We start from the raw sequence: 18,956 nt of genomic DNA on the forward strand, positions 1-18,956 counted from the left end.
TCATGGAATAAAATTGGATGTTTGGCTTGGAATGAAGAAGACCTCAATTCAAATTCTGCCTCTAGGCAACCCTAAGCAAGTTACCTAATCTCTATGTGCCTGAGACTACCTCCTAGTTTTCTATTAAATCAGAAACATGCTGCCACTCAAGAGAAAGTTCCCATACGGGGAATTCCACAAACCTACAGATAAAGAAGGAAAGAATGTAGAAAAGATTTGATTATTTATGAACAAAAGTTAAGAACTTCATGAGTTCTCTTAATTTTCTACTCAACTTTAAACCCAGACCCTTGAAATGCAATATTCATCTATGCATACAAAATATACCTTATAATTAAGATAATTGCTGCTACCAAATGTTGTTTTAAGTTTGTAATGAAAGTTTCCTAGACATTTGATGGTATGTTATTTAGAAAATGAGAGTTCTACAATTTAAAGAATGAAAGGAACTGAAAATTATGCCAGTGAAGAGTATGACTAAGGGGACAAGGGGCAGACAGGGTTCTTGTTAAGGCATTACAACTTCTACTGGCTATAGCACTGAACTGAAAATACTGATGTCACCACATATTTATTGAGTTGGCAATGAACGAAGAAGTATGATGTTAAAAACCAGCATCACTATCAACATTCCTAAATAACATGGTTACATCAATTCTTATGCTGTACTGATCACAGTGCAAGCTCATGGACTGAAACTCTTCTGCTAAACATGTGCGTTTAGTTCAGCAGGTCAACGCAAACTATTCTGGAGATTTAGTGAAAACCATGGAAAAGTAAAAGCTTAAATGTTCTACATTTTCCTTAGCCAAGCTGATCTAGACAATATTTCAGTAAGGTCACTATAAGCACCTATGAAGTTTTCAAATTAGTAATACTATAAGCTGGAAAACCAAAACTGTATAATTAATACACATTATTACCTTCATAGCATGAATTTCCTCAAGCAGTCGCTGTGTTCGTCTTTGATTTTTTGATAATAAATCTTCAGTACCCCTGTAGAAAACACATCATTATGACTGTAACAAAATAAGCCCTTCACAGCAGATGTACATATTTATTAAAATATGGGAAACTCTGTCAAAGGTTAAAAGTACAATAAATCTCAAACATTAATGTAAAGACATAAATGAGGAACGGTTAATTGTTGGGATGACTACCGAAGAACTAAAGAATAATACTGTGATTAATAAAACCACCAGCAGAGGGCCTACTCTCTCTGTTTCCATGTCCTTGGTTTTTTAATGGTAGTATCCCCATTGAAATTCTCAAAAATATGAGCATAAGAAAAAAAGAAAAAACTGTTTTTCTATTTGTATCCTGGAAATACTTTTAATAAACTTCTGTACTTGGTAAATAACAATTTATAAATGATTGCACAAGTACATGTAATCTCTCCCATTTTTTGTTGAGAATTTTCCTCCTCTATTTCTGAAATACTTGTACTTCTTACACTACAATAAAATTCATAATTAAAAATAAGTATATTGAAGTTTCTTTTAAGTGAAAATACTAAACATTGTAAAAAAGCCCATGCACAGGATCATAGGCAAATCAATTAATCTCTCAAAGGCTCAGTTTCCTCATGGACAAAATGGGTATAAAACTTGCATACCTGCATCTCTTAGGGTTGTTGTAAATAAAGTGCTTTGATACACCTTAAAAACTACAAAAACATTAAATATCATTAGGACAAGCTTCTTATGGTAGAAACGATATTTAAATATTCAAGGAAAAAACAGAAATATGATACAGGGGAAAAATAGCAAACCTAATGTGGGAAGGTGCTATGAAAACAAAGAAAAGTGTTTAAGACAGAAGAAAGCACCATAAATGTGATTTTTTCCAAAAATTAGTGACAATGATAAAATGGCATAACTTTTTAGTAATAAAATAAAAAACAGCAGATCAAGTGAGTTCCTACTTGTGCAAATTCTTTAAAAACTATAACATATCATGTTTTAAATTTCAAACTAATCTGTAATTTCAATAAAAAATAAAACTACAGTCAATCTTCAACATATTCATGCCTTTAACTTTCAAGACTTCAAGCATCCCTATGATTTTGTTAGTAAGCTCATTTTTACTTTTGCTTTGGTAACCCAGGCACATTCTTGGCTATGTACAGTAGAGGCGGAATATCTAAGTATGATGTGGAGACCTCATAGTCTTCTGAGCAAATGGGGAAGTTGCTAGGGGCCAAAACTTGGCTGCTTCCTTGTGTTCCTCCCAACTCAGCCTGAAATCAAGCTCTTCAGTAGTCACAGGGAGTGAAGGAGAGAAGGAATAGGGAGGGCTATTACACAGCACAGGGTGCTTAGGTAGGAGGGGGAAGGCGAGTACTCTCCCTGAGAAAGTCTTGGTAAGCATTGGTTCTACTTCCAGGACTGCTGGAACCTTTAAAAGGGGCTAGAGATATGGAAATGTAAAACCGACCATGGTGGGGTGCTGACCAACTAGGTTGAGTAACTAAAATCCTAGCAACCTTTCCCTTGGTTTTGAGAGGGCAGCCAAAGTACAGAGGTTTACAGCAATATAGTATATAGTATAATATCCTCCTATTTTCATCTGACATAGTAGAAGATAAAATTCAGGTTAAAAATGTTTTAAATTTAAGAATTTTATTTGCTGCTGCACAGTATTTATGATACTATATATTTCATGTAAATATTGTCTGAAATCAATTTTTGGAAATTGAGACATTAGCCCAAGGTCATATAATTCTAGGGAATTACTAGTGTGAAAAAAATGTTTCACATGTTACCAATTTTATTTTGTGTACTGCATTTCATGGGTTATTTCAAGGTTACCATGTTGGGAAAAGTACATGTTATCAAAATTAATGTCTTGTTATAAAGAATTTTATGCAGAAAAGTATATTTTCAGCAATCTCCAGCAAAAGACTACAGTTTTTGACAGGTGTGAGAAGCTAACCCCCTACTTCCCATAGGTTCACTGTGTTTTTGACCTCTAGGGTCATCTTCTAGAAATGTTACCTGACTGTATCAGGGGTGGGGAACCTTCACCATCAAGGTCACATGTGGCCCTCTCAGTCCTCAAGTGTGGCCCTTTGATTAATGCACGAAGGTGTTATGAAAACAAACTCCACAGCATATTCAGTCAAAGGGCTGCACTGAAGCACATAGAGGGCGACATGTGGTCCTGAGGTCATAGGTTCCCCATCCCTGGACTATATATTCAAGGTAAACAATTCATTCAGAGTACCTGAAATTTAAAACTACAATTAATATCATAGTCACTTGTTATAAAAGGAAATTTTTGGTTCAAGAACAACAAATTACAAATAGCTAGCCAAGGAAAAATGTTTCTATTCCATAGGGAACAATAATACTTGTGGTCACTTAAAGGAAAACTGTGGAAAACTCTAGAAGGATTAACAAAGAAATTATTAATTTGGTCCCAAACGCAAGAGAATAGGTTCATGAAATTCAATTAAGGCAGCAATTATGTTCCCTAATAGAAGTTAACTGTTGAAATTTGTATTGAAGATCTAACCCCTAATAGAGTAAACAATGGATAAAGCTAATTCTTAATATGTGACTATGTAGTACATGATTATTAATAAAAATGACTAACTTTTTTGACTTCAGTTTGGCGAGATGCCTAGTAAGCTTGCGAATAACCAAAACTCGAGTCCTCTTCACTTCTTTCCTCATCTTCACCACCTTTAAGAATGAAACCAAAATGTAGGACACTTAAGTACAAAAACACACTCATTTTAAGCTAAGTAAAATATGTAATATAACACATAAAAGATACTTGAATGAATTAACAGGATGATAAAATCAAGTTATTTACATAAACATCAGTATAGTATGAAACCAACAACCTAAAAATGTATCTAAAATCTGAGAACAAACAAGTTGCAAAAAAGTGAAAACATTCCAAGTTAGTAATATTTCTACATTATTCTTAAAAATAGGTTGCTTTAGAATCTTCAAAATCTTTTTCCTCATTTATTACCCTAAGCACAGTGAAATTACAAGTGACTTTCTTTTAACAAAAACAAAATAAAACAAAACAAAAAACTCTTTAATTCTGCTAAATGCCTGAGTATAAAATAAGGTAATATATATTAATATATTATAATAATAAATATTATTATAAATAATATATAATATAATAAAAATATTATTATTGCTTTCTTCTATAGTAAAACATTTCTAATGTGTTACCAAGAAAAATATACCTTGTATTTGCTTTCACAAATCAAAGAATCACAGAATTTCAGTGTTGGATAGGATCTCAGAGGCCATCTACACAACCTGATACCCAAATAAAAATCTTGTCTGCAACACACTTCATAAGAATACATCAATGAGGTAATAAGGCCCTGCACCAGGACAGAAGCAGTCTATGTGTGTATGGGTGGGTGGGAGGGGGACGGGAGTCGTAAGAGATGATATGAAAGTGAAATCAGAAAGCCCTGACAACAGATTTTACAGGGAGGTAGAGAGAGAGAGAGAGAGAGAGAGAGAGAAAAGAATAGAGTGGCACCCACGTTTCATGCCTAGGTGAATGGAGGTATGGTGGTTCCCATAAAATTAACAGATGGTTGAGAGAGAAAGAGGGTTTGGGAGGAAGATAAGGAGTTTACTTTGACCATACCGAGTATAAAATGTCTATGAGATATCTAGTTTGCAATGTCCAACATACAATTGGAGATGAGAGATTCTGGAGGTTAACAGAAAGGTCAGGGTCAGACAAGGAGATCTGAAAATCATTAGTACAAAGATCATAACTGAATCCACTGAGGCAGATGAGATCATCAAGTAACATGGTATAGAGGAAAAAAAGAAGCCCAAGGCTCTTTTGGTAAATGGAAAAGGAGACAGCAGTGTCCCAAAAACTGAGAGAAAAGAGGGGAAGGAGAAGAGGGTGGCTGACAAGTGTCACTGGGGCAGCTAGATGTCGCTGTAGATAGAATGCTGAATCTGAAGTCACAAGACATGAATTTAAATCCAGCCTCAGACACTTTGCTAGAGGTGTGTTACCCTAGGCAAATCACCTTACCACCTTTTGCCTCAGTTTCCTCATCGGTAAAATGGGGATAATAATAACACCTACTTTTTAGGATTGCGGTGAGGATCAAATGAGATATTATAAATGCTTAGCAGTGTCTGGCACATAGTAAGTCCTATAGAAATGTTTATTTTATTATTATGAAAGGCTGCAGAAAGGTCAAGAAGAATGGGAATTGAGAAAAAGCCATTATGTTTGGCAATTAAGAAATTAGTAACTTTGGAAAAAGCAGTGGTTGAATGATGAGGTCAGAAGCCAGACTGTTCAGACTTAAGAAAAGAGTTGAAAGGAAAGGAAGTGGAGGTACCTACTGTGGAAACATTCTTAAGGAACTCAGCCACAAAAGGCAGGAGTGATATGGGGATAATAGCTAACTTGGATGGATGGAGTATGTGAAAGTGTTTTGGTTTTTTTTTGGTGAAAGTTTTTCTGAAGACAGAAATATAAGCATATTTGTAGGCAATAGGGACTAGAGATGTAGCCAGTAGTGAGGGAGAGAACCGGAATGACAAAAGGGGCATCTCTTGGAAAAGATGCGATGGAATGAGAACACTTATGCCTGCAGAGGGGTTTGCACTGGCAAGTGGGAGGACTACCTCTTCATGTGAGACGGGTAGAGGAAGAAAAAGTGGTAGAAGGCTTCTTCTGAGTGATGTGAGGTGAGGAGGAGGGAAGAAGAGAGAGCTCTCGGTGAACAGCCTCAATTATGGCAGCAAAATAGGAGGCAAGGTTCTCAGTAGGGAAGGTGGGAGAGAGGGGGAGCCATGGGAGATGTGAGGTACGATGAAAAAGTGTGTGGAAATGCTGATGTGGAGAGACAGTGAGTTGATTAGGGAGGTGTAAATCAGTTGCCCTGTAGCTGTAAGAGCAAACTTAAGGTCATGTAAAATGAATCTGTGGTGGACTGAGTGTCCGCATGTATCAAAAGATAATATAAGTAACCTCAGTTACATGAAATTGAACAGTATTGTGCTAACAGAATCAATGCAACTAGGACAAGGGAATCTTTTGACTGGGAAAAAAAAAATCTTCATATCAATATCTCTCAGAAAGGTCTGATATCCAAGAACCATATAGAGTTAATAAGGCCTAAAGTAATTCCCCCAATTCATAACTGGCAAAAGGATATTAATAAACACTTCTTACGAGTTAAGCACAAGCTACTGGCAACCATATGAAAGACGGCTCCAAATCACTAATAACAAGAGTAATACACATCCAACCATTCCAAGTTTCCAATTTATACCCAGAAAGTTGGCAAAGAAGGCAAAAGTCAATTCTAGAAGGACAATGGAGCTATGAAGCAGTCTTCATATTCTAGACATCTGGAATTGTGCTAAGAAAATGACTAAAATATTTACAATCTGTGGTGGGTGAAAGATGAAATTACTGAGGAAACAAAGGTTCACTCTTCCGAGCATTTTTATTTCTTAGGCAATGCCTACCACTCGTTTAACAAATTGGGACCAGGCCCCTTCCTCAGCTTAGGGCTGGACCCTGAAGAGAGGGCGAGACATTTAAAAATTAAATAAGGCCAATTAATTGAAATGAAACAGTACAACATTAGGTAATATCATTTCTAATGGGAGAAAAGATTAGAAACTTTACAGTTTGGGAGAGGGAGAGCGAACAGGTGCAATTCCCAGAAATAAGAAAAAGAGGTGTCTGACTTCCCCCGACTATCTGTAAACAATCAAAGAAACATGGAAACAATATGTGATCGATCAGTACAGAACCAGTTTTCAGATAAGAGATGTACAATTGTGAGAAAACTCCTTGCATCAATCCTTAAGTCTGACTAGGTTTCTGGCTGGCATAATCTAGGGCCTTAGTTATGGGTCTCTAAGCAGAAGGCAGAGGTGATCCAGTTTCCTAGCAATACATGGCTAGGTTCAAACAACAAAATAAGTTTTTCCCCCCCACTTCTCACAATGGAAAACTTTTCTCACAAGACAGAATTTGGACTAGACCTATAATTGAAGAAAAGGGGAACTGAGCAAGCTCCATGACTGAGTTACAAGATGGAGTCAATGTCAGTCACTCAATTTCTACAATTAACCACTTGCTTTCCTAATTCCCTTAATTCCCTCAACCTTCTGATCTAGAGAATACCATTATAGGTAAGTACATTATTATTGAAGGCAGGAAGACCCCACATACATCATGATATTATAGTAGCACTTTTATAGCAAAGAGCTTTTGTGTTCATCAATAGGGGGAACTGTTAAGCAAATTGCAGCATTTGAATGTAAAGGAATATTACAATGACATAAGAAAGAAAAAGCAAGGAAAGACCTAGATGAACTGGTACAAAACGAAGTAACTAGCAAGCCCAGTAAACAATGAATATAACAATGTAAATGGAAAGACAAAATAAAAAATTAAACCATGATAAGATGCACAATGTTTAATTATACTGTTCAAGTTTGATCCCAAATCAGATAGGAAAATGTGCTTCCCTCCCTTCTTTGCAGAAGTAAGGGGCTATAGATTTTGAATACTCTATATGCTTTCAAATTTAAGAGGCATGTTAAATTTTCTCAACAGTCCTTCCTCCTATTTTTTAAATTTTGTTTTTTGTGTATGTGATAAATGGGTCATTATGCAGTGGAAGGGATGGCTATGTTAAGGAAGGAACTTAACATAAAAACAAAAGTTATCAATGGAAACTTCAAGATACAAATAAAAGATTTAAAAAAAGCATTGCTAAAATGCTATCAATACAATAACTATTTTTAAATGGTCTCTTAACTTCTGTTTCTTTATATGATGATGGGTAATTAAGAGAGTAATCTCATATGTGGAGCAGAGCGTGATCTTTCAGGAAAAATGCAGTCTCTTCAAAGTACATACAAAAGCTGTGACAATCAACTTAGAGATTAGTTTAATCTTAACTGAAAAAGTTAAGATATGGTAGAACCATATCTTAGGGGTGTCCATCAACAGAGAGAAAATTTTTTAGCAGGAAGAAGTGGTGCAGGGCAGTGTGGAGGGAATTCTGATTTTTATAATAATCGATATGTGTAATGAATATAGCAATAAACTAGATTTTTCAGAATTGCTTCTCTTGTGAGAGAGCTCACAATGCAGCTTTGTCAAGGATCATAATCAATCAAACTTTGACAAGGCTCACAATCCTGAAGTGAAGCAAATCAAAGATTGCAGAACCTGTTCCCGAGTAACGACCCCCAAGGACTTGAGAAATATAGCCCCCATAGGACTCCAGAATTGTTGTTTTGTCTTCCATTTGTGGTTTTGTCATAAGAAACCACTCTAGCCCTGGGAACTATTGTTAGTAATCCACACCCCCCTCCCCAACTTGTGATTTATGTATATAATTTCTGTCTTCACTTCAGCAAGGTGGAATTCTGATCAGGAGTATTCCCGATTTGTAAATCTGCTTCTCATAAAGAAACTAATTTATTAAATGGCTAACTGACTACTGGCACTTTGTCTCTGGCCTGCTGTTTCATCATTCTCAGGTCAGAGACCAGCTCAGTAGAATTCTGTTAACAGCAGCATTAGCATCCCTTACAGGGAAAAAGCACATCTGTTGGACAAACAGAGATACTTTCCCATGATATAACCCCCATAATTAAAAAAAAAATTATAAGGATATTTTCTCCCAAATAACTAGAGAGTTTATTTTAAATGAAATAACTTTTCAGTGACTCACAAACTTCCTTAATACTAAAAAGGTATCAAAATATCTTCCAACAAAATATGGTACAAATAGTTCTGTGTAAGTAGACTTTTCTAAATAATAACAGCTAACATTTATATAGCACTTTACTATGTGCCAGGCACTGTGCTAAGCACTTCATAATTATTATCTCATTTGATCTTCACAACCATAGGAAGTAGATGTTAATATTATACTCATTTTACAGATGAGGAAACTGAGGCAAACAGGAGTTAAATGACTTGCCCAGGATCATACACACCTAGAAAGTGTTTGGGGCCATATCTGAAATCAGGTCTTCCTGACTGCAGGCTCAAAACTCTGTCCACTGCACCACCTTGCTGCCCCCCAAATTATTTCTTTGGAATTCTGTTTTAGACACTAAGCTGTTTATGTAGTCATATCTACTAAGAAAGCAATTTATATTAACTTTAAGTTCAAGGGGAAAGTAAGCAATGCATTTCATAGGAAAATTTATAATCCTGATAGACTTTTTTTAAAGGCAGAAAACATGAACAAAATCTTAATTTAACACCAAGTGAAGCATTACTCAAACACATTAACAAATGCTCTATTTACACTTTTTGATTTTGCAGGTTTAATAATCTATTGGAAAAGCAAGAAGGTACAACAGAAAGAGTACTGGCTCTAGAGTCATCAAGTTTCTGGCCATTCCTATCTTTGCTACTTCCTACCTAAGTGATCTCACCAGACACGGCAAGTCACTTAACTTCTTTGGGCCTCAGTTTCCTCCCGTATTAAAAAAAAAAAAAAAGATGGAGGAGGGAAGGAACAGACATAGATAGTGACTTAGGTACCTCTGAACTCTGGATCTATGATTCTATGATTATGTATCACTTGGCAGAACCTGTTGCTTTATGAAGCTAGACATAATGTGTACTGGACATTAATAGAGCTATTCCACGGTTACATTCTAATTATCGGAAAGACTTAAGAAACTTTGCATTATGTCATTCCTGGATAAAGGAAAACTTCATCATGTATTTTACTGCATGCCAACAACAAGAATTCTTTTTTAGTTTGTAAGTATTTTAATGATCATGTTTAAGTGGTGGGAACAAATTAGTTTAAATGTACTTAAAGGCATGTAGACATGTAAAAATAAGATGTAAAAACTTTTTTCCCTTCAGAAATCCACATATCACAACTACATTAACTGACACACTCTAGACACTTCAAGCATTTTTTTAAACTTTATGATACCATATAAACCTGTGTTATTGGTACCAACAATCACTTAACTGCCAAACCTGATGGTCTTTCTTTTCAGTCTCCATTATTCTCAACCCATCTGATTTATGACACCGCTGACTACCCTCTTTCACCAAATACTTTCTCCTCTATGGGTTTTCAAGGCAATATCATCTTCTGGTTCTCCCTCTTCTACCTGTCTGACTGTACGTTGTTAGTCTCCTTTGCTGACTTACTACCAGTATTAGGTTTCCCAAGGAATATATGTCCTGGGCATTATTCTAGGTAAGTTCATCAGTTTTATATGGGATGACTCACAGATCTATCTAGCTCCAATCTCTTCTCTGTGCTTCAGTACCATTTCACCCATTATCTATTGAACATTTTCAAAGTGGGTGTCCTCAAGACATTTCAAATTCAAAATATCCAAAAACGAACTAATTATTCCCTCTCCTCCCCAAACTTCCCTATTTCTGTTGAAGGTACCAACCATTCTTCCAGTTTCCCAGGTTAGTAACCTGAATATTGTCCTAATACCTTACTTTGCCTTATCTCATATATACAATCAATTGCTAAAGATCCCTATTTCTACTTCCATGCCTCTCTCATCTGATTCTTTCTCTCTACTCACATAGTCACCACTGTACTCAGGCCTTCAGTACTTCTCCCCCATAGTACAATAGCTTCCTAAATGGTCTCAGTCCCTTAAGTCTCTCTCTACCCTAATCCCTCCCCACAAAACTGCCAAAATGTTTTTCCTTAACACAGATTAGACCATGTCACTCTCCTGATCAATATACTCCAGTGGATCCCTACTGGCTACAGAATAAAAAATAAACTCTTCTATTTGGTGTTTAAAGCTCTTTACTTACAACCTGTACTTACAGCCTCATCATGTACCACTCTGTTTACCACAATCTACTGTCCAAAGTGTCCTTCTCCCTTAAACATGACCTATCTTCTGTCCCTGTGTCTTTGCAATGGATGATACACAAGGCTGAGAGTGACTGAGATGTGAAAGGAATGACCAAGTGTGAGTAAGTTCATCATTTAGTGGAGGGCACCAGAGGAGGCTTAGCAGCAAATACAATATGAGCTGGGAGGTACGTGGTCAGATGGTCAGATGAGAGGTCTCACATCTTTCTAAGGAATCCCAGAATCACGACCTTAGAGAGATCCTTCACTCCTCACTCTTCCATACATTCAGCAGCCAAGTACTGTCAATTACACTTCCAATTCTACCACCACCCATCTCCTACCGTGTTTCCCCGATAAGACACTGTCTTATTATTTTTTTTGGACAGAAAAACACCAGAGGGCTTATTTTCAGGGGAGGGCTTATTTTAATGAACATTGACAGCAATTTTAATAAACAGGTAAATGTGAACCAAAAAATGTACCTTTATTCAATAAGCAAATCACTGGGGAAGAACAGGATGACATGCTCACTGCTGCAGCTCTGATTGGATGAAGCTCGGAGCGCGGCATGTGTTTCATGGGGGGGGACGGTAGCGTGTAGTGCAGGGCATCACCTTCACTACAGTAGCAATCTCAATAGGGCTTATTTTCGGGGGAGGGCTTATTTTAGAGGAATCTTACACAGTAAGGGGAGGGCTTATTTTCGGGATAGGTCTTATTATCGGGGAAACACGGTACATCTGTCCCTTTGCCTACATTCACACAGCCACCACCAGAGCTCAGACACAAATAGTCCAATTTGATGAAATGCTGTTGTGCTATAACAAAGGCAGCAGGATGCTTTCAGAAACAACTGGAAAGACTTACATGAACTCATGACAGTGAAATAAGCAGAACCAGGAAAACACTGTACACAGTGACGATAATATCATACAATGATTAGTTTTAAATTTTTGTCTGTGTTTTCTTTTACCAAAGGACTAATATGGAAAAGCTTTTCATGCTGCATGTGTATAATTGTAAATACAGTGGTAAGTGAAAAGCCATAAAAATTTAAACTCTGTGAAATTTGGAAGCCCAAACATGGTGACCTTTGAAAATCATAACTTAGATACTAACTCATAATTTAGAGAATGAGTCAAAATTTAGATACTATGAACTCTGAAAGCAATAATAAGAATACTGTGACCCATATTGGATTGGTACATGATCAATACACACTTATGTTTGGGCATAACACTGGTTTAACGGCCAAGCTCATTACTAAGCAGAAAACCAAAACTATCCATGAATCAGTAGTGATGTAGTCTGGCTCCTCTTCCCTTTTTCTGTTTTCTGTAATTAATTACCATGGGGATTTGGTGGGATCCACTGAACTGTCTGGCTTTCATCCCAGACTACAGATTGCCCCTGTTTTATAAGTATTCATAATGATCGATTAAACTACTATCTACAACAATCTGGAGATGCTTTGCTTTTTCCTCTGGTATCAAAAGAACATCCCCATGGTTATGGTGGAGGCACAGCGTTCCCTAGCCAGGGGAATTTTGGACCTTACAATAATCTATATTAGAATGCTTGCCTTCTCAAAGAAGGGGAAGGTGAGGGATGGAGGAAGAGAATTAGGAACTCGAAATTTTTAAAAACTAATGTTTTGTTGGTAATATACAGAAAAGCTGATGATTTATTGGGTTATTTTATATCCTGCAATTTTGCTGGTTGTTAATTTTTTCAGTAAGGTTTTCAGTTGATTCTCTAGGATTTTCTAAATATGTCCTCATATCATCCAACAAAGAGGGATTTTTCCTCAATGACTATTCTAATTCCTCAAATTTTTTTTTTTATTGCTATAGCTAGTATTTCTAGAATAATATTGACTATTAGTAGGCCGAATGTAATCACATGGAACCTATGGTGGGAGGAGTTTATTGAATGGGTAGAGAGGAGCCCAGAGGAGGCTAGGAGTCAGAGCAGTTAGAAGGGAGGGAGGAGAGAGGAGCAAGCAAGCAGACAGCTAGGCTTGTGAATGTTTGTTTGTAGGAAGGTTTGGGGTTGGTGTTGCTCTCTGCAGTGTTATTGTGTAAAGATTTCTTTGTTGCTATGATGAATTCGGCTTTCTGGTATTGGGATTTGGCTCTCTGGTATCTGAATAAATGTTTTGCTTCTGTCTTCTATATGGTGAGACTGTTTTATTTTGTGATTCAGAATTATGCCAGCATGTTATAGTTGCTGGTGATGCTGTGAATATTGTGATGGCACTTACTTTTTACCCCTGATTTTATGGGAAAGGCTTCTACCTTATTCCCCTTATTCCCACAGATATTGCATGATGGTTTTGGATATATTACTACTTCTTATTTTAAAGAAAGCTCCATGTAATCTTATGCTTTCTAGTTCAGTGGTTTTCTTTAAATTTTCCCTATCTCTCCTCTGATTTTCAGGATTTCTAATTTGATGTTTAACTAGAGATCTTATTTTGTATTTTTTCTAGGTTTTTGAAGTTGTATACTCAATTCACTGATCTATTCTTCCTGTATTTATTGATGCATGTATTTAGAGATATAAATTTTCCCCTAAATACTGCTTCAGCTTCAACTCATAAATTTTGGTATGTTGATCCATTGTGCTGTCATTTTCTTTAATGAAATTTTTTTAAAAAATGATTTGTTCTTTGACCTACTCATTCTTTAGGACAGGATTATTTAGTTTCCAATTAAGTTTTAATATGTTTCCACAACCCTTTATTGAATATATCTTTTATTCCATTATGGTCTAAAATGGATGTATTTAATGTTTTTGCTTTTTTATATTTGGTTGTAAGGTTTTCATGTCCCAATACATGGTCAATTTTTGTGAAGGTGCCATATACAGCTGACAGAAGGTATACACCTTTTTATTCCCATTCAATTTCCTCCAAAGGTTTACAGTATTTAACCCTTCTAAAATTCTATTCATCTCCTTAACATTTTTTTTATTTTATGGCTAGATTTATCGAGTTCTGAAAGGGGAAAATTGAGATCCTCCAACTACTATAGTTTCTATTTCCTCTTGTGACTCATTTAAGAATTTGGATGCTATGTCATTTGGTACATACATGTTTGGGAATGATAATACTCTGTTCCCTAGGGTGCCTTTTAGCAAGATGTAGTTTCCCTGCTTATCCCTTTTAATTAGGTCTATTTTACCTTTTGCTTTGTCTGAGATTTTCATTCTTACCCTGCTGCCCTCCCTCCCTTTTTTTATTTTTACATCAGACCTGCACAACTTGGCAGTAGGTGGGGGCCAAAATTAAAATAGGTTAAACTTCTTTGGGCTGCAGATAGGTTAGACTAGAAACAGACTGACAATCGCTGGTTGCCACAGGTCACACAAACATGAAAGTGAGAATTTTGGTTTGTTAGTATGTTTGGTACATTGTTCTGGGCTGCCTGAAATTCTTTGGCGGGCTGTATGTTGTGCAGGCCGGCTTTAGATGAAGCATACTACATTCTGCTTCAGCCCCTTATTTTTACTTTATGACTGTGTTTCAAGTGTGTTTCTTGTAAACAACCTATTGTTAGATTCTGGCTTTCAATCTACTCTGCTAGCTGCTTCTGTTTTATAGATGAGTTCATTTTACTCATAGTCACAGTTACGATTACTAACTGTATATTTCCCTTCATCCTATTTTTTCCTTTGTTTATCTTTCTCTTTTTTAACCCTGTTCTTCCTCAAAAATTTGTTTTGCTTCTGGGCACTACCTCCCTTAAATGACCCTTCCTCCACTTTTCCTGTTATCTTCCCCTCCTACTTACCAGTAGGGCAAAAAAGATTTTTATACCCAACTGAATGTGTATGTTACTACCTGTTTGAACCGATTCCTATGAGAACAAGGTTCAAGCATTGCCCACCACCTACCCACTTTCCACTCCACTGTAAAGGCTCTTCCTTTCACATCCCTTTTATATGAGATATTTTTTTCCCATAATCCTCTACCTTCCCCCTTCTGTTTTGACTTTGTTATCTTCATCTAAGTTTGTGTCTTGATCTTCCCTATCACCACAGAAACTTTCTATGGTCAAGTTCTTTTGTTGCTGCTATTCACTTATTTTTTCTGGCTTATTTCTTGCCTTTTAACTTTATGTTAAAGTTGTGCTCTGCTTCTGGGGTGAGGGAACTGAGAGGAATGATTGTTAATAAGCAATGATTTGGGGAGAACCAGAGTTGCCCCTGTTTCTAAAGCCCTCATTACAAAACTCAGTCTCTAAAGTTGAAATAACTTTCTCCTCAACAGGGGGCCAGACCCCACCCAACCTTACAAGGTTGGGGTCTAAGGTGGGGAAGATCATTGTGCTCTACTCAGGTTTGGGTGAGGATAAATTATTTGATCAGACTGACCAAGGATGGGGGTGATTTAGAAGTAAATGACATAATTAAAGTTCATTAGAATAGGTCCAACCATTCATTGCAATATTCATTCTCTCCCATTACTTGTTAAGGAATAAAAGTTAATTGTCACCCTCTGGAAAACCCACTTTTCCAAGGGCACATAAGCCTTGAGTCTGCTACCATAAGGGTCTTTGCCATCTGAAAGTGCCACTGATCTATTTTTTTAAATTTAACTGCTAGCGTTATTAATAAAATGATTAATTGCCCAGAAATTGTGTCTCTCAAACCTTTTAAATGTCACAGGGCACAGTCCCAAGCTTCAGGACCTTCTTCCTGCTCTTTTTTAGAGCTAGCTCTGGAGTCTAGGTTTTTGATGCTTCCTTAGTGGTATGCTTTAAGGAGAGGTATGGTCACTGCTTTCCTGTCCTGTATTCTGGCCTTAACCCAGGAAGGGACCATGTTCCCCTGCAGCCATCAGTGTTAACACTCTTTCTGGCCTTGGTTCTAGGTTACCCACTCTCCTGTAGCTGCTATTGGTATTTTGTGTTGAGAGTACCCAAAGTTGCTGCTACAGTGAAGGCACAGCCTGTGCTGCCTGTAATGGGGCCCACTACCAACCCTGAGGGACAGACCTTTCCTGTTAACCTCCTAAGTTTTCTTGGAATGGAGATCAGGGTCCTAATTCTCACCTGAGTGGCCATAAGCCCTCCTTTCTGTCTTAGAACCACAGCCTGGGTCCCTCTTCCCCTGAAAGTCACAAGTGCTATCCGTTTGGTCCTGGAACTGTGTAAGATCAATGCAATAGGGTCCTGAAGCCAGCACCAGGAAAGGGTCCAATGTAATCTCCTTCCAACCAGCCATCTGAACCCTCCACACCCTAGCACACCCCCACTACCTCTGGCAGTCTGAGAACTCTGGAAACTGCTACTGTCATCACTAATGCAAACTACCCCTAAAGGTGTGGACTGTGATGTCTGCATACTCCCAGGGCCCACCACCACCCACTCTGGTGAAGCCACTGCTGCTGACCTAAGCATAATTATCCACAGCACCTAGCACACAGCAACACATTAATAAAAGTTGATTGACTAACTCTAAGACTTGATGAAAGAATATGAACTAAATCAGGTGGGATTAATCTTAACATTTTAGTTTGTGATAAATGTACTACATATTAAGGAAAGATTATACCATATGCAACAATAATTTAGTCATACTTAAAATAACACTATCAGTCACACCATTTTCTACTGTGAAAGGCAGTTTTTGCTTTTGTTCAGAATATAGTAACATTTCTTATTTAGTGGATTCCACTCAAGTAATAAACTGCAAATTTTAAAAACAGATCTAAATTCAACTGAAAATTCAACATACCTTAGAACTTGCTGAATTACTTGAGCAAGAAAGGGAAGAAGTAAAGCTCCATAAAAAATTTAAGGAAATTAGCTTAATGGGAAAGTCTTTTTTTTTCTTTTCTTTAAAATAAGCTATGACTCAGAGTACATGTTTTCTTCATTATAATATACCATGAAAACAAAGAACCAGGTGAGCATTTGACTAGTATAAGGGGCCTACTACGACATTTACACATAAATTATTCTGAGTTAGGAAGAAGCCAGTTTAGAGGTTTCAATAGTGATAGTAGTAGATATTACATTAAATATCTTTTATATTTTATATTTATATCTTATATCTTTTATATTTTAAAAAAAAGCTATAGTAGTCACCTATATAATTTATACTTTTGATTGTTTTAGTATTTTGCTGCAGAAAAGCTACGTGAACATCTCATGACTTTTATTTCATACAGCACAAATGATGATGTGGCAACTCTAGAAACTTTAAAAGCATTGGAAAGGTTCCTAGAAATATTTCTCAGAATTCTGTCTTGCAATGCATAATCTGGAATTTTATATGCTTTTAAAGAACTTTTGCTAGAACACTTACATGATCTGTAAGGGAATGTCAATACTTCCACTATTTGAATAATTTTAGACAGAAATCATAATGAATCATTTTCTTACCAGAAACTGTCATGTTTTACAAGGTTGTGAATACAAAAGTGAAGTTTACATATTATTTCACAAGTCCTAAGATACTCATTTCCAAATAATAATGGTCAAAAAGTAAATGTCCATCTATATAATATCCCACACATTTAAAGCATATCTTAACACTAGAAGAAAAACAAGCTCAAGCTGCCCCATTCTTAATGGGAAGCTAGCAGTGGTATAAAAAATATATTTTAACCTGCCCTACCATGTCTAGAAGGGACTGACCCTCCCCTGTCCCTGAAAACTCTATAGTTTCTTTTAAAGGATAACTTTTTACAAACCTTCCCTAATCCCTCCCACCTCTCACAGGAGAAAAACTATGACTTCTGTTGAGGTTCTCAAGAGGTTTTCCAACTTTTGGGTGTCATGATTATCTCTTTACACTCTTAGAAACTGAGGACTCCTCAAAGAGCTCTTGTCCATGTACATCTTATCTATCCAGATTTACCATACTAGAAATTAAAACACATTAATATTGTTATGCAAATAATTATAATCTTAAGGACTCTCTGAAAGGGTTTTTGAGATCCTCAGGGATCCCAGGACCATAATTTAAGTACTGCTATAAAAAGATAATATTTGCTCCTTCTTTCTTCTCTGAGATTCTTTTTTTTTTTTTTTTTGCAGGGGGAAAGCAGGGCAATTGGGGTTAAGTGACTTGTTCAAGGTCACATGGCTAGTGTCTGAGGCCGGATTTGAACTAAGATCCTCCTGACTCCAGGGCCGGTGCTCTATTCACTGAAAAGAGATTCTTTAAAGAAAATGATGGGGCAAAAAAATATAGACAAAAAACCCAATTGTTTTCAAAAAGAAAAATCACACAAATATTATGAGTAATTTCCTAAACTTAAATGGAAGACAACGCAAACATTATGGGAAAAAAAGTCAGGAAAAAACTTTGGAAGAACTTATTTTTCCAAAGACATCAATGCAACCAAATACTTTAAAAAAAATGTGTTATCCTGTTTATGTCAACAGAACTGTAAAGACACACAAAAAGAAAAGATGTGTCACTTAAGTTATTAAAATGAAATTATTATTTTGCTTAGGAATTAAATATGTATAAGGATTCACACAGAGATATTCTCACATTCATAATCTCACCTGAGTCATCCAGTCTAATCCTCTGGCTGATTCATGAATCCCATCCAGAGAACCCTTAACAAGTGATTCTCCTGCATTGCTCCCCCTTTATCCCCCAAAAGTTATTTCTATTTCTCATATGATTTTTCTTTCCTAATTAGAACATATTCTATATACATAGTGATTATGTTTAACTTCGTGCACTCACAAGTTCATGACATTTGCATAATTTTGCTCCCAACTGGATTTTTTGTTTAGCAAATACATACCAAGGGAACTGGGTTTCAGAATCATGTAATATTAAAGCTGAAATAGATTTTAGAGGTCATCTGATCCAGTACCTACTTGCGCTATATGAACAACCAACCAGTACTGATCTAGTTTCCCATTAAACAAATATACATTAATGAAAAATATTATCTATTAAGAGAAACCCATTTTCAATTTCAGACAGTTGTAACTGTTAGGATGCTCTAATGCTAAAAGATCTATTTTCTCATCAATATGAAAACTGTTCCAATATTTTTCCTTATTCTGAACAAAAACTTGGCTCCGTATTGGGCTTCATTAAAAACCAATTACTAGAAGAGTTGTAA

At 36.4% G+C, this 18,956-nt stretch overlaps 1 protein-coding gene across 2 annotated transcripts in view; it reads right to left on the minus strand.

Moving 5' to 3' along the window:
• SRFBP1 (serum response factor binding protein 1) overlaps nt 1–18,956 on the minus strand; it is a 96,092-nt gene that overhangs the window by 61,512 nt on the left and 15,624 nt on the right. For both annotated transcript variants that reach the window (XM_069087827.1, XM_069087828.1), the window contains exons 2-3: nt 3,598–3,686; nt 924–996 (exon numbers count right to left, since the gene is read on the minus strand). In XM_069087827.1, coding sequence (XP_068943928.1) covers nt 924–996; nt 3,598–3,686 — 162 coding nt within the window. The remainder of the gene's footprint in view (nt 1–923; nt 997–3,597; nt 3,687–18,956) is intronic.

Source organism: Petaurus breviceps, unplaced genomic scaffold, assembly GCF_028583685.1.
Source record: "Petaurus breviceps papuanus isolate PSGF00001 unplaced genomic scaffold, PetGlider_PUasm1.0 183, whole genome shotgun sequence".
In the NCBI taxonomy this organism is placed as follows: domain Eukaryota; kingdom Metazoa; phylum Chordata; class Mammalia; order Diprotodontia; family Petauridae; genus Petaurus; species Petaurus breviceps.